This window comes from Eptatretus burgeri, chromosome 2 (assembly GCF_056783735.1).
Source record: "Eptatretus burgeri isolate ZD-2024b chromosome 2, Ebu_testis_v1, whole genome shotgun sequence".
NCBI classification, from domain to species: domain Eukaryota; kingdom Metazoa; phylum Chordata; class Myxini; order Myxiniformes; family Myxinidae; genus Eptatretus; species Eptatretus burgeri.
This window is the reverse complement of record NC_140962.1, coordinates 113,132,103-113,154,835: the sequence shown is the minus strand read 5'-3', so window position 1 is coordinate 113,154,835 and position 22,733 is coordinate 113,132,103. Positions and strand designations below refer to the sequence as shown.

Here is a 22,733-nt window from a genome sequence, read left to right as displayed (position 1 = left end):
GTGTACAAAGATTCTGTTCAATAAGGGTGATGTAGATTGGGAGACTCTAACAACAGGACAATCAGCATCAGAGAAATGGGAAACCTTTAAGGACCAAATGTGTAGAGTGAAGAGTGCAGAGTAAGTACATTCCAATGAAATGTTAAACTAGAAGCAGGTAGAAACCAGGGTGGTTGAGTGGTGAGATGAAGAACACGATTAAAGGCGCTGTCACACCTTGACGTTTTAGCCAGCAATGGCAACGTATAAAAATGTATGTAAAACGTTGGCGTACGCTGAAATTTAGATGTTTTTTTTTAAGTTTTGGTCGTAGTCATAACGTGTTGGTCGTATGCATAACATATTAGTAACGGGCACAGAACGTTTCGTTGTGTTATAGATAACTTATACCAATGAATGCTTAGCCTGTTGTCGGCGTTCACAACCTCTGCCCAACGATAGTTTAACTTAGGCATAGCGTGCTACACGTATCGCCGACGAACTCGTGACGTAGCCTGTTAAAAACCTGCCGCACGTTGATTTAAATCATAACCGCCTGAGAATTGGAAGTGTCAACCACGCAGTCACACAGCTTGACGATTTAACCAGCTTATGCCAACCGATGAAAAATGTGTCTAAAACGCTGGCACACGTCGAATACGGTATGGGTAAGTTGTGTATATGTTAAGAGCACGCTGAAAAACGAGGAAGTACGCTGTCATATTTCGTAGTACGTCTAGTACGTCGTGAAATTTTAAGCATGCTGAAAATTTTACGACGTACTTGACGTATGGCTCACACGTTCCGCATACGCTGGTAATAGGTTGTAGTCATGATATTCGATCGTTGACACACGTCGACAAACGTTGCTTGTAAGTTACTCATAAGTCGAAACATGTCGAGGTAATGTCTAGCGCAGTGGTTCTCAACCTTTTGTAGCCGCGACCCCCCCACCCCCCCAAAAAAACCATGGAGTCTGGAACACTGACGGGTTCCTCCTGTAAAGCGCATTTTTATATACCCATTCCCCTAAACACTGCCAATACGCCATTATACGGTAGCTGTAAGTTAGAAACACGTTCAGTAAGTTCTGTGATCGTCCGGAAGACGTCAATCAAATACATCTACATACGTCAATGTGCGTTGGAGATACGTTACACATAGGTTCAAAGCACGTTACCCATCGGTTAGAAATAAGTTTCGGGTACGCTAAACATTACCTCGACGTGTTTCGACTTATGAGTAACTTACAATTAACGTGTGTCAACGATCGCATAACGTGCCTACAACTTATGGCCAGCATAGCGGAACGTGTGAGTCATACGCCGACATACGTCGTAAAATTTCAAGCATGCAAAAATTTGAGGACAACCACAAAGTACAACGATTAAAGCCAGCATACTATGGCGTATGGCAGTGTTTTTCAGCGTGCTCTTAATGTTATCAAAACTTACCCATAACGTATTCGACATGTGCCAGAGTTTTAGGAAAAAATTTCATAAGTCAGCATACGCTGGCTAAATCGTCAAGGTGTGACAGCGCCTTAAGGAGAAGCAGAAAGCATTTATTCAGTTTAAAATAACAGGACTGGAATTAGATTTATATCACTATTGAAGTAAACAAAGGCAAGTTAAGAAAATAACTCGGCAAGCCAAAAGAGAGTATGAGAAGGACATGGATTCGAACATTAAACATAATAACAAGGCTTTCTTTCAGTATATCAGGGGAAAAAAACAGGTTAGGACTAGTGTGGGCCCATTGAGGAATAGCACTGGGAGAGTGTTAGTGATGAAACTGAGATGGCAGGCTTATTAAACAGGTATTTTTCTTCAACTTTTACACAAGAACAGTCAGGAGAATTGCCAATAGCTGACAGTATCTATCAAGGAGGTAAGGAAGGGCTTTTACAGAAGATCCAGGTTGGAGTGGAGGAAGTAAAGGAACAGCGAGGTAATAGAAGAGTAGATAAGGCTCCGGGTCCAGATAATATGCACCCGAGAGTATTGATGGAGGTGGTTGAGCAGGTAAGCGAGATGTTAACAGATATTTTCAATCGTTCCCTGGAGTCAGGACGGGTACCGGATGATTGGAGAGTCGCAAATTTCAGGGTGGGACATTTATATCTGACGGTTTTATTTTCCTTATAACGTTTTTGTTTTTAAACCAAATAAAATAAAATTTCTAGACAACATAAGCACATACCTCAAGTTTTTAAAATCTATTTTGATCCTTTATTTCTAAAAAATTACATCAGACAAATGGGCCCCTTTCGAATTCGTGCATTCACGACAGCGGATCATCATATTGTTCATTACCGCAAGCAATGTCTCTTGATCAATAGAGCGGATGGTTGCAGTGATGTTTGCCTTCAATTCATCGATCGATGTTGGATTTTCTTATAAACTTTGCCTTTCAGAAATCCCCATAGGAAGAAATCTGGTGGAGTTAAATCTGCCAAATCAAAGTGTGCCTCATTTGTCATGATGACCTTGTTTGTGAAATTGGCATACTCATTGCATTTTTTTAAAAATAAAAAAAATTAAAAAATAACTTGCTCGTTGCATTTCAAGTGCTCTATCATTAAAAACTTTCCAGTATTATCTGTAAAACAAAGAAAACAATAATTAGTTATGCCAAGACTGCTTCCAGCTAGATAGATTGCAAATGTGTCAGATGTAAATGCCCCACCCTGTAACACCATTATTTAAGAAAAGATCCAGAGAAGAATTGGGAAACTATAGACCTGTTAATTTGACTTCAGTTGTGGGGACGGTGTTGGAGACATTAATTCGGGACCAGATGAGAAACCATTTAAAGAAATACAAACTAATTAAAGGTAGTCAGCATGGGTTTACCAAAGGTAGTTCTTGTTTAACAAATATTTTAGAGTTCTATGAAGCAGTGTCTGATTGGGTGGATGAGGGAAAGGCAGTGGACATAGTATATCTCGACTTCAAGAAGGCATTTTATAAGGTACCACATCGGAGGTTGTCAGCCAAAGTGAGGGCTTGTGGAGTGGCTGCTAAGGTAGCTAAATGGATTGCAAACTTGCTAAGTGATAGGAAGCAAAGAGTGGCTGTGAGTGGGAGGATGTCTTTCTGGGAGGATGTAAGTTGCGGGGTACCTCAGGGATCAGTACTCAGACCATTACTATTCATTGTTTACATCAACGATTTGGATAATGGGGTGAAGAGTAAGCTTTCCAAATTTGCAGATGACACAAAGCTTGGAGGTGAGGTGCATATCAGAGGGGGTGGTGATCAGATACAGGAAAGTATTGAGACTTGCACAGATTGGGCAAAAGATTGGCAGATGGAATTTAACCTGAACAGGTGTAAGGTGTTGGGGATGGGAAAGAACAATGAAAATAGAGATTACAGGATGCAAGGGGTAATTTTGGAGTGTGTCACACAGGAGAAGGATCTGGGGGTGGTAACAGATATGGGAGGTAAGCAGGCAGCACAATGCCAGGCAGGTATAGGTAGAGCAAATAGGGTTTTAGGCTGTACTCGGAGGGGGATCATTTATAAATCAAAAGAGGTGGTGTTAACATTGTGCAGGAATTTAGTGAGGGCTACATCTAGAATATTATGTGCAGTTTTGGTCACTACAGTTCCGGAAGGACATCGATGCCATAGAGGGTTCAGCGTAGGGTGACTTGATTGATCCTTGGCCTTGCGAGACTCAGCTATGAGGAGCGGCTGAAGGAGATAGGGCTTTATACACTCGAAAGGAGGCGGTTACTAGGAGATATGATAGAGATGTTTAAGATAATGAAAGGTATCAATAAAATAAGTGAAGATGAATTATTCAACAGAGTGGACAGTGATCAGACCAGGGGCCATGGCCTGAGAGTAAAGAAGAGGGGTTAAGATGGTGACAAGGCAGGGGACTTTTACTCAGGGAGGAGTTAATGCATGGAATGGCCTCCCTGGAAAAGTAGTGGCAGCAGAAGAAGTTGATAAGTTTAAATTAGAATTGGATAGGTACGTGTAAGTTATGGAGATGGAGGGGTGTCAGGATGTTGACAGGACTTTTGGGTAGTTTGATCATTGATGGGTGCTTGTGTGCATGTGTATGGAGTGCTGTTGGTGGGGGTCTTGTCAAGGGGTGTTGTGTGGTTGATGTTGTATGTTTTTAACCAAGCCCATGCCCCCTCCCATGAGGGAAGAAGAAAAAGAAGAAAAAAAAATACAAAAACTACAAATACTGTTTTTTTTTTTAAACAAACAAAAAAATTCATTATTTAATGGTTTTTTTTGCATTTTCTTCCTTGGATCTTGTGTTGATGAATTAGTATGTTGTTCATGCAGGCATGATTGGCTGAATGGCCTTCACTTGTGTTAGATTTCCTTGTATCATTGATGAAGATCAGGAATAGGACTGGGCCCAAAACACTGGGAAAAAATTGGTGGTAGGGATTGGGGGAAGGGGGAGACTATGAGGATGCTTGAGAAGATGGGAAGCTTGGAGCGAATGGGATGAGGGGGAAGCTGAGTGTGATGGGCTGAGGAGGAAGCTAAGATGGGTGGAATAAGGGGAAGCTTTAAGTGGGTCTGGTAAGGAGGAAGACTTGGACAACATCCAGCTGTTATCTGAAGAAACCTATAAACATTTTCATCTCAACTGTCTGAGACGACTAATGAAAAGAAGATAGCAAGATGAAGTGCCTGATACAGAGTTCTTACAACAGGCACGGGTAACAAGTGTTTGTGCCATGGTCATGAAAGCACAACGAAGATGGTCAGGCCATATAGTCAGAATATCAAATGAGCGCCTTCCAAAGAAGATGTTCCATACAGAGCTCGTCAAAGGTAAACTATCACAAGGCAGGCAACGTAAGAGGTACAAAGACTGTTTGAAGTCGACAATGAAGCTCTGCAACATCGATATTGATAACTGGTAATGCAAAGCTCAAGATCGAAAGTCACGGCGTAAGTTGGTTCACAGTGGATCGTCTGTTTGTGAATGTCGTCGCATTGGTGATGAAGAAGCCATGCTGTGCCTTTGCAAGTCTTATCAACAATTTCTACAGTCATTTTCCCAAAACTGATGTGATGATGTGATGGAGAGGAGGAGGGTACAGATTCTGAGTGTGCAGGAAGCAAGGTGGATGGGAAACTGGGCAAGAGACATAGGTGGCGGTAGATAGTTTCATGCAAGAATTGACTCATTCGACATTCACGAGCACATCACAAACCCTCAGATGTAAATTACGGCTGTCATCTTCACTCCTGATGGATGAACACTAATCGTTAATGATAATGTACACTTGAAATAATGAGGAATGAATGCCTCCATTTATCATTTTGAAAATTACAAAACAAATGTATTTAGTGCATTGTCATTTTTAATGCTTCCCGGCAATGTACAAGTGTAACATTTCACCCTCATTTTTCACACAAACATCTTAGTTAAATATGTAAAATCCAACGATGCAACAACAAGCCTGGAATCAGCTTAGCGGTTTAAGGGGGCTGGCTTAAGATCCTAGGGTCTTGAGTTTAAGCCCCAGTTTTACGGTTGAAGTAAAAGTTTTACCATTTTCCCATTCATATAAACTAAGAAAGCAAATCAAAAAATATTACGGAACTCGTTTGATTCTGTGATTCTGACCCATATGGCTGACATTGGTTATAAGATTATCCCTTTTCTGACCATTTATCACTTAATTATTTTTCTTTTGCTGAAATCTTCACATCCATTGCATTACATGACATAAAGTAACATTCACTCTATTAATATTCATCACTTCATCAGTAAAGCATCTGATTTACTTTGTTCTCTCGATCACCTACCCCAATGATCTTGAACAATTGGTCTCCATTTATAACCAGGCACTTCCAAATACCATTGTTCAAGTTGCTCCACTTTTAACTTGATTCCCTAAAACTCGCAAGCATTTTCCCTGGTGTACGGTAATACTAATTTGTAATCTTACAAAAGATCATGTTATACTGTACAAGTCTTAACCCTAACTACCATAAGGCACCTCCCCCCAGGAGGAGGGTTTGATCACGACTCATCCCCATCCCAGAGGCCTCGTCCCCATTGCCGCTGTACCTGCTATGGCTCATTTAAATGTGCAGGTAGCACCGCAAATGTCAATTGGGGAAATTGTTTCCTGTACTTGCTGTGCTGCGGCGAGGTGGCCGTGCTGGGGACCGAGCAGTGTCCCAGCATTGTTTATTGGCCCCGCAACTAAGCTCTTCACGACTCTGCCTGTGATTTGCAAGCCAGTACATTTACTGCCAGTCCCAAGCCCAGATTAAAGAAGGAGGGTTGGCATCAGGAAAGACATCCGACTGTAAAAACCTATTTGCTGAAACGTATCTAATATGGATCCTGAGGAATGTGGAGCATGGTAGGGCGTACCCCATATGTGACATACACAAACATTTCTCTGCGAGAAATTGGCAAGGGCTACCGTATCAAGAGATGATGCGGTTAAAGAAGTAAGTATGAGTCTGAACTCACCTGAGAAGGAGTGAGAAGGTGTGGGTGGCCACATTGAATGTGGGAATATTGACTGGGAGAGACAGAGAGATTGCTAATGTGATGGAGAGGAGGAGGGTACAGATTCTGAGTGTGCAGGAAGCAAGGTGGAGGGGAAACTAGGCAAGAGACATAGGTGGTGGCTTCAAACTTTACTACATTGGTGGAGATGGGAGCAGAAATGGTGTTGGTATCATATTGGATAAGGACTTTAAAGAAAAAGTGGTGGTTCTTGGGGGTGGCCAAACATATATCATGTGCGCCAGATTAGGATTGTAACATAAAATAGCTCACAAAGCTTCTAAAAGAAGCCAAAAAGATTTTGGGAAAGAGGTGTGCCTCTGCATAACAAAAAATTTGGAGAACTTTCTGACAACTCACCCCAAAAGTTGATATCTTGCATCCCATACTGCAAAAACTCCAAACGATGTGGGCCTCTGCAAGGCCTGTGGACGGGCGTCTTCTCCCTGACTTGCCCAATCATCCCTGCCAGACAGTGGAATTTGAACCTTGCAGGATGACCTCGTATGAACATGACAGGCTTGGTAATTTATTTAATGGATATCTTCAAATGGAAAGCCTTCCCAGAGGGAGACACTGGGGCTTGTGAATGCACAAGGTAAGTGTAAAACGATATTTGCTATGAATCATATTGAGAGGGGTGGGGGAGGTGGGAACTGAGGGAGCTGTGAGGGCTGTAATAAATGTATTGTTTGTTTGGTTCCGAGGCCACAAGATAAATTATTCTCGATTTTTGCATCTATTGCTCAAAGGAGAAGAGTCCATCCATGTATATGTGTTATAACCACTGCCGCTGCTAGTTTCTATGAACAGGAAATGGTCCGAATATGACACCTCTCATACACGGATAATATATATATATATATATATATATATATATATATATATATATATATATATATATATATATATATATAATCTGCGCCGGTCTGTCTGTCCGTCGTTTTGGGGAGGGGCTTCACAGTTCAGGACGGGGCTTCCCACATTCAGGAAGTGGCTTCAAAATCAAATCTCCACCATTTTGTTTGCTCCATATAGCCTCGTTTGTAAGTGCCCTGTCACACCTTGACGTTTTAGCCAGCGTATGGCAACGTATCAAAATTGATCTGAAATTCAGGAGTACGCTGAACTATTGATGTTTTTTTTTCAGTTTTGGGCATATTCATAAAATGTTGGAGTTGGACGTATGCATAACGTATTAGTAATGTACACAGAACATTTCGATAACTTATAGATAACTTATACCAACGAATGCTTAGCGTGTTGTCGGCGTTCACAACTTATGCCCAACGATAGTCTAACTTATGCACAGCACGCGGCAGCGTATCGTCGCCGATCACATGACGTAGCCTATTAATAGGCTGCCGCTCAACGATTTAAATCATAACCGCACTAGAAATCGACGTGTCAACATCACCGTCATGCCGAATAAAAAATAAATAAAAAAACCATGGAGTCTGGAACACTGACTGGTTCCTCCTGTGAAGCCCATTTTTATATACCAATTCCCCTAAACGCTGCCAATATGCCATTATACGGTAGCTGTAAGTTAGAAACACTTTCAGTAAGTTCTGTGGTCATCCGGAAGATGTCAAATACGTCTACATACGTCAATGTGCGTTGGAGATACGTTACACATAGGTTCAAAGCACATTACTCATAGGTTAGAAATAAGTTTCGGGTACGCTAAGCATTACCTCGACGTGTTTCGACTTATGAGTAACTTACAAGTAACATGTATCGACGTGTGTCAACGATCACATAACATGCCTACAACTTATGGCCAGCGTATGCGGAATGTGTGCGTCATATGCTGGCATACGTCGAAAAATTTTGAGCATGCTTAAAATTTGTCGACGAGCTCGGCGTACTACGATGTATACCAGCGTGCTTCAATGTGCTCTTAACGTATACAAAACTTACCCATAACGTATTCGACGTGTGCTAGCGTATTCGCCAAATTTTTCATACGTCGGCATACGCTGGCTAAAACTTCAAGGTGTGACAGGGCCTTGGGGCTCGCACTTTCTTACATTCTCACAGCTTTATCTGAACTCTAATTCGATATCTGATTTCCTTTGTTTTTGTAGTTGCTAAGATGGTGTAAGTTTCCGATACAAAAAAAGAAAACAGGAAGAAAATTAGCGTTTTTAGACAAAAATGTATTTTAAGTGAAATTATGGCCTGCAAATGTAATATATAGGCCATTCAGATTCCCTCATGGCTATATCTTAACTCTAATTCACCTTCTGATTTCATTTTTTTGTAGTCGTTAAGATGGTTCAAGTTTCAATTTCAGCAAAAGGTGAGAAAATAGGACGAACAGACACAAAAATGCATTCTAGGAGTCGTTTTCAATATAACTGGTCAGAAGCGATGTGGGGAGGGGTAATTATCATAAAGTTACCTTTTTATCATAGTTACCTTTTGAAGAAACAAAAGTATATTTTGATTACAACTCATGCAAAGAAAACGAAGTAATGCATGTCAGTAATCACGACAGTGGTCTATTTTCACCGCCTAAATAAGGTATGTTTTCATAATGTAGAGGAATGAAAATCGTGGAATCTTTAATAATAATAAAAACTTGGTTTTCGCATGAGTTTTCAAGGCTGAATCATGTGCAAGTACATGATTTATAAAGAAACTGTATTTCACATGTGCATGGACATGGAATTCACATCTACTATGTGAAATAAATAAGCATTAGAAGGAAAATTCCTGAGATATTTTCATCCTATTTTACAAGTTATGTACATGAACACATTAAAGAAGTTTATTTTAAATCTTCAATGTAAAAAAAACATCCTTTTGTATGTTGTACACGAACGAAAAGAGTAATTTTGGTTTTCGCCGCACAGAAGGATGTAATGCCTATATATACCACCCACAACACTTTTTCCAAGGGACTTTTCCAGTTGAGCTGTATTCTTTCGACAGTCATCACAATACAATGTTTCATTCTTTAGACGTAGTCACAATAAAAAGTTACAAATCTTCAAATGGAAGTCACAATAAAAAGTTACAAAAAGTTACAAAGGTATTCCTTGACCCGAGAGCCACAATGTATAAAGCTCCTATGTGAACAGGGTGACATCGATATGATGATGTCACACATCTTAAGTATAGTAAAAGTAAAGTATTATTTAAAACTAGCATAAAAGCCCATCAAAAATGACGGGTTGGAATTATTTTATTCGAAATATTCAGACTGGAAGATATGATGTTTTGTGGCAAGAAAAGTGTTATTTTAAAACACTACATGTACAAATGTTAGCCTACTTTCTTTATCTTCTGGGACCTTTCATTTTGAGGGTACAGCCTTGTGAGCGGGCCAAAGCCTGAAGTCTCGGCATAGCGTCAGGTGTGCTTAGATATTCTTTATTTATTGGACATTGTACGTATTTAAATGAATACTCGTTTTACTCTGTACGTGCATTACACATCACATGCAGCAAATTTCATGTCTCTGCGCCTTGAAGGTAGTTTTTTTTTTCATGCTTTTGTATACCGCCATTGAGGTCCGGTTGTAAGTCATCGTCTACATTTCCAAAGGAAGAGACGTAATTACTCTTTAATGGAAAATGTTTTTCAGTTTTTTTTCACCTGAAAAAAATAGACCGTTGTGAATACACAGTCATGTTAAAGGATTGGCCTTTAAAAACTTTCACATCCACGACCTCTCCCATCTGGGCTGGTGTCCCTTCCTCACACTTTGCTCAGCTTGAGGCAGTGGAAATCAAGGCCTTCAAAATAATTGCAATCTCTCATTATGAAGCTGAGTTTCTGGGCCTATCACTTTCACATCATTTTAAAAACACCAGAGTGCAGAAAGGGCAGAGGATGCAAGACCATAGATTAGGTGGTAGAAGACAGAGAGACCACTGACCTGTATGTGATGTAAAGGTCATAGGCCCAGAAACTCGGCTTCGTCATGAGAGATTCCAATGATTTTGAAGGCCTTGATTTACACGGTCTCAAGCTGAGTGAGGTGTGAGGAAAGGGCACCAGCCCAGAGGGGAATGATCGTTAGTTTAATCCTGCTATTCACCTGAAAAGTCATACTTCCACAATATAGCCATTACTTCTGCTGAGAAGCTATACATTTCATACTGAATTATTATTATTATTATTATTATTATTCCATATGTAGCATGTGGCTGCTGGTTGCATCGTTGCTGGGAGCATGGCTGTGCCACTGAAGTAGTTCCCCCTGTTTCCAGTAAGCTGGTACTCATTTTGTCGACCTCAGAAGGATGACAGGATGAATCAACCCACCTGTTGTTATCGAACAGCACGACAAGGGCTCAAACTCAACACTCTAAGATCTTAAGCCAGTCACCTTTACTGCTAAGCCAACACCAGGCTTTTATTCATGCTGAAGATTCATCATTACGCCCATAAAAGTCATACTTTTGCCATCTTGCCGGCAAAGCGTCATAGGTATTATTGCTGCCAAACTGCAGAAAACTTATTATAACTCCAGTTTTGTCATCAAAAAGTCATACTTTGGCTTGCAGTCATAGTTATCCCTGCTGAGTCATAGTTCCTTATATTGTTTCATCATAGTTACTTCCACTTATTACCAAAATGATAGTTTCCTCAATTGTGTAAACACGTACTTTCATTTGCTATGTGGTAATAATTTCTCCCATTGTATCAACATTCTTTTTCTCAAAAATTTTTTTTAGTTACTCCCTGTGATATATCATTATTACCTCCATAAAAGAGCCATTATTGTTCATGTTCTGCTTCTAAAAGTCTTAAATGCTTTGGAAAGTTTCATCAAAATGTACTGTACTTTTCATATTTGTGAAGCTTCCACGTTTCTTTGATTCTTCAATGTTGCATCTTTCTATCATTGTGATAATGAATTCATAATTTGGCTTATCAGTCATTACTTTCATTGTTTAATCATGGAATCATTGTTCCTCTTTCATGCCACTGAAAAATAGTTTGTAAAATGGTGCATTAACCATTAATCAAAATTATTTAGTTAAAATCAAACTTATTCCCACATAGCCTCATGTCATTAAATTTCCTTACAAATGAAGTTATGTGTTCTTGGAATAGCAAATACCTTCATGTAATATTGTTACGGTGCCGGGACGTCGGCCGCGACCCGACCGCCAGCAAGTCGGCTCGACCGATCGCCCGGAATTCAGATTGTCGCCCTGGATAAGTCCAGGGTCGATGGGTCCTTGTTTTGGACTGTGAAGGGTCAATGTTTCTACCACGTAGTGCAGGGTTATTTGCCAAATCTTCAAAATACCTAGAGACCACGTGGCGATCTACCGAGCCCTAACACCCTCGACGGAACTCGTACGGAAACGAGCCGCTTAGCGAGCCCGTTCCGTGTGCGATGCCGAGCGGTTTTAATCGCCAAGTTCCGTCGGTCCGATTATCCCGTTACGCTGGCACAACGGCCTTGCTCGTTTCCAACACACGCGACACACTCAGTCAATGGCAGAAATGGACACGAACAAGCTGAGAACATTCAACAAATGGGGTTTATTTATAAAGCAATTGGGGCCGAGGAACGCAGAAGAGCATATTCATCCCGAATATAAAGCAAGGCAAATAATATACAGCACAGGCACCTAAACAATTCACTACTTATTAGACGGGCGCCACGAACACACATACGCAGACACACACACACACACACACACACACACACACACACACACACACACACACACACACACACCCAAAGAAGTGGTGGCTATCGCCTTTATTAATACCCCAGCTCGGAGGGAAGGTGAGCAGGAGGGTCCTCGGGGTCGAACTGGACCCCCCCTCAGCACGATCCGGATGATCCAAGCGGCGAAATCGGCAGGGCGGAGGCTGGCAGGAGAAGTACCTCCGTGCGCAGACACCCTCCAGAACTCGTACGCGACCAGAACAACAGGGGAATGATGACGTCCAGAACAACAAGAGAATCACACCCAGCTCTACAACGCGCAAACCGCTCCTGACCCAGAACAGAACGCGCGTGGACCACGCCTATTATTATACCCCCCGCTTCGAGGGGGGAGCTCCTCCCCACAACTCCGCCCTCTCCACCCGGGCGACCTGTGCATGCGCCCTCGTCATCCCTCCCATTGGTCAAAATGGGCGGCAAACCCCCCGATTGGCCAGGTGGCGTGGTGACATCACTTGGACCCGCCCTCCAACAGGAAGCGGAGAAACAGGTTTCTGCAGGGGCTCCGTCCACCCCTGACGTCGGCCAGAGCGAGGTGAAGGAAGCGAGGCGAGGGCGATGCGGTGTGGTCGGCGGTGTAGTCAGTGATGTAGTCGGTGATGTAGTCGGTGGTGGAAAAATTAATGAAAAGCAAACCTGACTATTAAAATAACTTCACAGCGCAGGAACATTTAATTACCCATTAGACCAGGGTCGGGGAGATATCTATAAAACACGTACTTACCGAGATACCTGATCTAAAGGACCTGACTGTTGAGTGTGATAGGTTTCCAGATTCGCAACACAACCCCCTCCCCTTTTTACAGACTCGTCCCGAGTCGTCAAATTTTCAAGTGACCAGCATGTGTAAATTTTCACCAAGTACAATTTACCTTCGGATCCCTGAGTGCGACATTTCTCTTTTTACATGTCCCAAAAATAAATAACCTACTGCGCTGTGTAACTAACTAAACAAACACACAGACTCATTCGGACAACCTAACTAAAATTGCCGGCGCTAAAACAAACATGCAGGTGGGGTTCAACTTATTTACAATTTTATCTAATATTTTACACTAACCACGGCCCAGGACCTGGCATCTGTGGGAGAGAAGGCATGGCAAAGTTAGGCAACAGTTATGTGAGGGTGAGTGCTCTGCAGCTGAAGGTCGGACGTTTTTGGGGCCTGTTCAAAAGGCCCCTTTGTTTGCCACTGAACCTTCTTTTTTTCAGTTTGCAGCTGATGGAGGCAACTCACCCTAACCCGGCATGCCATATGCCATCCCACAGGCCATTTGAAGGGGGTAGTCAGGCTGCCCAAATGCAGTCTCTGGTTCCCTTGTGCAAGAACAGGGAGGTAGCCGGCTACCCAATGCAGTCCCTGGCTCCTCCTTGACATGAACTGGATGGATGATTCAGCAGATGGAAGACGCAAAACACAAAAATGGACTGGATGGATGCAAAACACAAGAACGGTGCGCGGGCTGCACCAATGCAGTCCCCGTGTGCGGCTGCCTGCAGGGCAGTCCTTGCAAAACTGCTTGGAGATGGATCCTGGTGCGCATGGTGATGAATGACACAGGGCAATGCAAACAAAGCCAGCAGGCATGGGGTTGTGGCAGAGGCAGGTGACAAGGCAAAGCCGGAACAGGCCATTGCAGCACAAACAGGCCGGCAGGTGAAGCAGGCCGGCCTCTGGTGTGGTTCCCTCAGGTCTGGAGGGAGTGCGGTGGTGCCGGCTGCTCCGAAGGCGGGCTCGGACCTACCCTACTGTCTCCCCTCAACCTATCGCCCCTGCCTGTCTCTGTCCATACCCACTTAGTCCATGGGCCCAGGCCAGAAATTCCACTTGTCGGTACCATCTAAGGAAACCAATCCTAGTTATGATTTTTGAATTGGTGTATATATATATATATATATATATATATATATATATATATATATATATATATATATATATATATATATATATATATATATCATATTTTGATGTGATTACCATTGCAGACTGGCAGCTTATTGGTAGTTATCATCTCTGGAATGTACCCACCCTCCGCATAATGAAAGCGAAAAGGCAAACTCAGAAACATTCACTAATGATGCAATTGCTGTTTCCACATGGGGCTAGAATGAACTGTAAACCACAAATACATGTCTGAAATGCTTTATTTATACCATCCGAATAATCCTTTCTGTCATTCCTGAAGGCAGAATTTGTTTTATGGAAGAAAGGGGCGAACAATAGGGCCTATCAAAATGTTGCTGATTAGTGATTTTCAGGGCATTTTAATTTATAATATTGTCATACAAGTTCCCTGGGTAGAGCTACTGAACCGCAGTAGCCCACAACATGCACATGTATGAGGAAAACATTTATGAACATTTTACAAGTTTTTACCACAGTTAAAGGAATTGCCCTTCCCCTACCCTAGTTCCAACAAGCGTCCAAAATGTGAAATTTATGGATAACCCAAATTTCACCACGCTACTGTGGCATGTTTATGTACTATGTTTTACTCATGCATATTTGTAGCCATGAATGTCCTTGTGATTGTGCCAAAACATTCACACCATGGATCAGTAGTCTAGTCTTCATCATTGTTATCAGCATCAGAGTCCTTGAGGTCTACAAGCTCTTCCTTGACATCAGCAGGCTGGTTGCTGCAGGTTCGCAACTTGCGCATGTCAGTGCACTTCAGGCTATTGGCAAGACACGTGCAGTCTTGGAGTTTGCACGACCGTCCACACTCGCAGGAAAGCAGTTGCAACACTGCATCCGGTGCTGGAGAACCCTGCATCCACTCGATGGCCAGCTTCCCGTCATCATCAGTGGTCCATCCACAACCCTTGGGACTTGGAACATAGGGTTGGCATTGCAGACAGTGCCTCCAAATCGCAGCCTGGTAGTTTGCACGGAGGACGTGCATGGAGAGGCAGTCTTCACATGGTGGAAGCTGACTGGACTCTATCTCTCCCCGTCTGGCACAGAAGAGTTGATGTCGGAGTTCATTGACTTTCGTGGTGTTGGTAGATGGCACGTACATGTGGCAGGTGACCTCTTGCAGCTTCTGAAAGAGCTCGGTGGATACTTCGCATGAATGACCGAGCTGACTGAAGGCCTCTTGGTAGGTCTTATCCGACTTCATTTTCTTCAAGGCGCCCATCTTTCCCTGGCCTGCAAAGGCACTGATTGTATCATAACCGGAGAACACGTGCAGTCCAACCAGGGCATCACAGACACCGTCTCCCATCGATCTAGCAAGCTTGTCAATGTCTAGGAACCGTGTGCGGGTTTGCATACCACACTTCTGATACACGGGGCATGGGATGTCCTTATTGAAGGCAAGACACAGCACGAGGACATCTGTATCTTCGGCAGTGATCATCACAGCCTTGTACCCAGCCTCTGCTGCATGCAGAGCATGCAGAAGCATTTGGGTGTCTGCTTCCTTCTGCGTGGACTTCAGCTCTGCCACTTCCTCCCAGTGGTCCTTGGTTTTTTTATTTTTTTTATTTTCCCCCAAAACGTCAATATCTCAGAATGGTAAAATGGTAAAAATGCAAAATACATACACTAAGCTGCTCTTCTGGAACGGTTATCACATATTGAAATAATCATATAGTCCCTACCAATAACTTAGTAGCCCTAAAGTTTGGTTTCCTCAGATGGTACCGATATATGCCTGGGCCCATGGACGAACTCCCTTAATTTGTAACAACAAAACCAAATTTAGCCCATTTTTATTTTTTTATTATTTCCTTTTTATTTTCTTTTTACAATCCGTCTCCCTAACCCACTTTATTGTCCTTGTCCTTATTGTCCTAACCTATCATGTCAACCTAGCATACTCCCAACCCCTACGTTCCCTGTCTGGAGCGGAATAGCGAAGAAACTAGCGTCCTGTCTTGAAGGCCAACAAAGCCTCAGAATGGCCTCCTCAGAGTTCAGCGATCTAACCCAAGGTGGGTCCAGTGGCCTACAATGAGCGAAGGGATGGATGGTGCGAAGGGGTACATCTCCTAACTATCCTACTTTTTCATTAAACCTTAAACTATCCCGGAGCTTTCCAAAGACGCCTGACACTTAAACTGTAGGTTCTAGAAACCATGATTCCCGTCACCTGTGTTGGTGTCCATTATAAATTTGGGCCTAGCCCTCAAGTTTTCATTCGTGCCCTTGCACAATTTCGTGGCTGGGCAGCGTGGCTCACTTGGCAGGAACTACCCTATGCCGAACTCGAACCATGGCACCCCCGGGCCCTGAGGTTGTCTCCGAGCCTACCAGCTCCCTATGAACGCGGGGGTTTGCCCTCTCTGGCATTGCCCCCCTCCTATGCCGAGCAGTTTTAATCGCCAAGTTCCGTCTGTCCGATTATCCCGTTACGGTGGCACAACGGCCTTGCTAGTTTCCAACACACGCGACACACTCAGTCAATGGCAGAAATGGACACGAACAAGCTGAAAACATTCAACAAATGGGGGTTTATTTATAAAGCAATTGGGGCCTCGGGAACACAGAAAAGCAGATTTATACCGAATATAAAGCAGGGCAAATAATATACAGCACAGGCACTTAAACAATTCACTACTTATTAGACGGGCGCCGCAAACACACACACACACACACACACACACACACACACACACACACACACACACACACACACACACACACACACACACCCAAAGAAGTGGTGGCTATCGCCTTTATTAATACCCCCAGCTCGGAGGGAAGGTGATCTGGAGGTAAGGGTCTATCTTGGACCTTCCGCCTCGTGCGGTCTTCAAGGACCAGGTCCTCGGGGTCGAACTGAGTACATCCATAATACTGAGTACATCCATGGTTAATAGAGCAGAGAATACATGGATGTGAGTACATCCATAAAGTATGTTCGAATAGAATGTGAGTACGTCTATAAAGTATGTACAATTAGAATGTGAGTACGTGTATAAAGTATGTACTATTAGAATGTGAGTACGTGTATAAAGTATGTACAATTAGAATGTGAGTACATTGATAACGTATGTATAATTAGAATGTGAGTACATCTATAAAGTATGTACTATTAAAATGTAAGTACGTATATAAAGTATGTACTATTAGAATGTGAGTACGTCTATAAATATGTACAATTAGAATGTGAGTACGTGCATAAATTATGTACAATTAGAATGTGAGTACGTCAATAAAGTATGTACAATTAGAATGTGAGTACGTCTATAAAGTATGTACAATTAGAATGTGAGTACATCTATAAAGTATGTATAATTAGAATGTGATTACATTTATAAAGTATGTCCAATTAGAATGTGAGTACATCTATAAAGTATGTCCAATTAGAATGTGCATACGTCTATAAAATATGTCCAATTAGAATGTGAGTACGTCTAGAAAGTATGTCCAATAAGAATGTGAGTACATCTATAAAGTATGTATAATTAGAATGTGAGTACATCTATAAAGTATGTACAATTAGAATGTGAGTACATCTATAAAGTATGTATAATTAGAATGTGAGTACGTCTATAAGGTATGTACAATTAGAATGTGAGTACATCTATTAAGTATGTTGAATTAGAATGCGAGTACATCGATAAAGTGTGTAATATTAGAATGTGAGTACACCTATAAAGTGTGTACTATTAGAATGTGAATACATCTTTAAAGTATGTTGAATTAGAATGTGAGTACATCTCTAAAGTATGTACAATTAGAATGTGAGTACGTGTATAAAGTATGTATAATTAGAATGTGAGTACATCTATAAAGTATGTACAATAAGAATGTGAGTACGTCTATAAAGTATGTACAATTAGAATGTGAGTACATCTATAAAGTATGTTGAATTAGAATGTGAGTACATCTATAAAGTATGTACAATTAGAATGTGAGTACATCTATAAAGTATGTACAATTAGAATGTGAGTACATCTATAAAGTATGTACAATAAGAATGTGAGTACATCTATAAAGTATGTACAATTAGAATGTGAGTACATCTATAAAGTATGTAATTAGAATGTGAGTACATCTATAAAGTATGTACAATTAGAATGTGAGTACATCTATAAAGTATGTACAATTAGAATGTGAGTATGTCTCTAAAATATGTACAATTATAATGTAAGTACGTCTTTCAAGTATGTATAATTCGAATGTGAGTACATCTATAAAGTATGTAAAATTAGAATGTGAGTACGTCTATAAATTATGTATAATTAGAATGTGAGTACATCTTTAAAGTATGTATAATTAGAATGTGAGTACATCTATAAAGTATGTACAATTCGAATGTAAATACGTCTACAAAGTATGTATAATTAGAATGTAAGTACGTCTATAAAGTATGTCTAATTAGAATGTGAGTCCATGTATAAAGTATGTACAATGAGAATGTGAGTACATCTCCAATGTATGTACTATTAGAATGTGAGTACATCTATAAAGTATGTATAATTAGAATGTGAGTACATCTATAAAGTATGTACAATTAGAATGTGAGTACATCTATAAAGTACGTATAATTAGAATGTAAGTACGTCCATAAAGTATGTATAATTAGAATGTAAGTATTCTATAAAGTATGTACAATTAGAATGTGAGTACTTCTATTTTGTATGTACAATTGGAATGTGAGTATGTCTATAAAGTATGTATAATTAGAATGTGAGTACATCTTTTAAGTATGTATAATTAGAATGTCAGTACGTCTATAAAGTATGTATAATTAGAATGTAAGTACGTCTATAAAGTTTCTACAATTAGAATGTGACTACTTCTATAAAGTATGTATAATTAGAATGTGAGTATGTCTATAAAGTATGTACACTTAGAATGTGAGTACGTCTATAAAGTATGTGTAATTAGAATGTGAGCACGTCAATAAAGTATGTATAATTAGAATGTGAGTATGTCTTTAAAGTATGTATAATTAGAATATATGTCTGTAAAGTATGTACAATTAGAATGTGAGCATGTCAATAAAGTATGTATAATTAGAATGTATGTCTATAAAGTATGTACAATTAGAATGTGAGCACGTCAATAAAGTATATACAATTAGAATGTAAGTACATCTATAAAATATGTACAACAAGAAAAGAGCAATCAGAGATTGCAGACCCTCGCCAGAACTTCTTCTGAGTGGGGTATTTTTATATGTTTTAGGGTAAATCCAATATGGCTGCCAAACCATGTTCCCAATGACATCATATGTATGAACCTTTTTTCCTCATGGATAGGCAGTCCTATCGTGTGACCGATGATGTCATCAAATTCTTTTCTGTGGACCATCATTTTATCCTTAGATGACCCTCAAAAATTTTCATACCAATCAGGTGTAGCTTTCTACATATGCAATTATGACGTCATAATGACGACACCTATGATGTTGTAAAAACTCACTTATTCCGCATGGGAAGTACTTGCCATGTACCAAGTTTTAATTTTTTCCTTGTTGTGGTTTCAGAGATACAGAGGTCCAAATTTTTTCCAATTTTTCTAACACAGTTGCCACACCACGTGACCTGTGGTATCATAATTATCAATAAAACCTTCCTTCTACACGAGTAGTCGCTCCTATTTTGAATTTTTTTATCAATACGACTAGCAGTTGCAGAGAAAAACACCAAAGTTCTGTGCAGACAAACTGACAAACTGACAAACTGACAAACTGACAAACTGACAGACAAACAAACAAACAAACAGACCCAAATGCAATACCCTCTCCTCTGGTGAGAGTATAAAACAATAGCACCATTTACTTATTATGATGTCTCACAATTATAGTGTAATGAAAAGTATAACCTTCATCGATGTTGGAGGAATGCATCGAAACATACGTGTGTGTTTGTTTGTAGGGGAAAACGCGTTGAAACTTGGTGGTTGTACCAAGGGTGTGCATGGGAATGTTCTACTAAATTGGGATGGGCACCTACAACCTGCTTGAAAATTTTAAGTAAAAGGGGGAAATTTTATAATAGTTTGACACCTGTTTGTTTCTTTGTTTTGTTTGACTTCAATGCATTCTTGCGATTGTCTTGAAAAGTTGAACTTGTGTTGTGTATAACACAAAAATAGAGCCCCTCCCCCCCCCCCACTGCCTCTCTCTCATCCTTTCCCTTGCCACTCTCATAGAGAGCTTGTGTTTCGAGTGAATTATAATTGGTTTAAGTTATCCTCTCATAGGTGGAGGCACATATTCACAGTAATAATTTATACTAGCAGAGTACCCGTCTCCAACATGTTTGTAAATGTCTCACCTCAAATGAGCAAATTTTTTTGGTGTGTGTATTGGTATAAATGGGAATTCAATGTAAATTGAAGATGTGGACCGTGACACGTGATACATGTTACCTTGTAGACAACGGTGGTCCACTCAGAAGAAGAACTATCATTCATGATTAAAATTAGCAAATACACTGCCATTGCATGTCAGATCGTTTTTTAAATGGTACCATGCACAGCTTCAACATTTTGTCGTCAACGTGACACCATCAATGTAAGTGTTTGTAAAGGTTAAGATGCCCTGAGTACCTCTACAAAATCACATTCTCACGCAATTTTGTGGAGGTAAACAAACTCAGTATTAACGTATAAGATTACTGATCCCTTTTTTCTCTCCAAATGTTTCCTGCACAGGCCCCATCTCCATACCGGCATGGTGCTCGCTCAGTTCCACCAAGCAGACCACATTCAGCACTGGGTATGGCCAAAACACCAGGAAAGGAGGAGCTTATTGATCTTCTTCTACAGAACCTTTCAGAGCAGGCTTCAAGGCCTCCGCTTGACTACATGTCACAGCAAATGATCCTGCCACCAGTGCCACAATCAGCTCGGCCACAGGCAACACCTGCTATGTACCAAATGCCTTTACAACACAAGCCACATCACCATTCCCAACACTCACTTCTGCCGGGAGCAGTTTCCACATCATCCTCAGCAGCTGCTCAGTCGCAGCATGCAATGATGTCTGGCCGTAGCTTGCGCCAGCTTGGTCTGCCAATGTCTGGGGGCCAGGCTTGCAGTGCAGTTCCTCATGGAATGCCTCAGTACAGCCCCATGCATGGTGCATTGTCTTCCCGATGCCAACCTGCCCCAGGCAGTGCTTTGGGTTTAGGTTCAGTGTCTCCACATGGTGCTTTGGCGAACCTGTATGGTCCTCCACCTACAGCACGTACACCGACAGGCCTTCCTGTTCAGGTAAACTGCTTGGCAAATTTTCTTACCTTTTAAAAAAAATCCTGCTTCCCACTTTTTAAGTCTATTTTTATCTCTTGAAAGAGAAAAATAATACGGTCTGCAAAGTTCCTGTCACGCCATTCTTCTGAAATCAAAATCAACAATAATTAAAACATCATGAACTTTCATCCAAGCAAAGAACTTCCAGGGATGCAACATCCCAAAGTCCTTTGGTTTTTGTGTTTTACTTTAATCCGACTGCTCCATCTACTTGTACAATTTTAATGGTGCATTTTGGGATAACGTAATCTGCTCTACGTATGGAGATTACTCCTAAGTCATTTAATAGTGTCATTAAGGAATTCGCATGACGCCTTGGTAAGGCCGAGTTGCTGAGTCATCTTGGGAAACAACTGGACTTTCTCACTCCATTTTTTTCAATGTGTATCTTCACAAAAGGCAAACATTCTTCACTACATTTTGTTATATCAAACTTCAAACTTGCTTTGCTTCACCACAGTTATTCTAGGCCTTCTAAACATATGTTGGTAAAAGTGTGCATTTTGGCATTAGAGAACCGTCAAAATGCAGACATGCATGGACATTTGGTAAAGCCGATTGATCTGGCACAACATCCACCCTTTCCAGTCCATACAAGTGCACCATCACTGCTCGTAATGTTGACTTCTCCTGGAATTTGTTCCACAACAGAGTAAGTGCTCTTATTCACAATAGTTGGGCAGATTAAGCGATTTTTGTGTCACAATCGACCAAATGGTGATACAAGCACCAAACTTTGCATATACACCCCCCCCCTTTGGGTCACTTATGAGGAAAAAAATGTTAACCATTTGAAAATCCAAGATAGCTGCCATTTTTCAAGATGGCCACCAATCATAGCCGAGCATGACATTTTTAGCCAAAGCACTTGACACAGGTAACTGATTTGAATTATATTGGTATTAATAGCAATGTTTTTGACCATGCCAAAGCCGATTATACATATTTGAGGTCTCTCAGATGCTTTATTTTAACATTTCTAGAGACATGGATTTAACCTCTGTGAATCATTATTCCCATCAGTCCAGGCATACAACTGCACAGTACTGGAGAGATGAGGCCATTGCATTTGCACCTTGCATGACATTCTATTTTACATCCACAATCCACATTTTGTCAGTTGTTGGAAGTTTTTTGCAAAGGTGGAAGGTTACTCCAGCAGATCTGCCAAACTTCAGCTTGTTGTATTCATCCCCAATCTGCAGGGCTCTGAATTTCTGGCTGGCAAACTGTTGACTGACTCCACATGCATCCTGCCTGGTTGGCAGCACACTTAGAATGTTGCAGGAGGGTAGCTCAAGTGGGTGGGATGGA

The 22,733-nt window shown here is 41.1% G+C and overlaps 1 protein-coding gene across 4 annotated transcripts in view; it reads left to right on the top strand.

The window, feature by feature from the left end:
- Positions 1-22,733, top strand: part of LOC147032855 (uncharacterized) — a 322,720-nt gene that overhangs the window by 267,164 nt on the left and 32,823 nt on the right. For all 4 annotated transcript variants that reach the window (XM_085870793.1, XM_085870792.1, XM_085870794.1 and 1 more), the window contains one exon: positions 20,820-21,380. In XM_085870793.1, the coding sequence (XP_085726919.1) occupies positions 20,820-21,380 (561 nt within the window). The remainder of the gene's footprint in view (positions 1-20,819; positions 21,381-22,733) is intronic.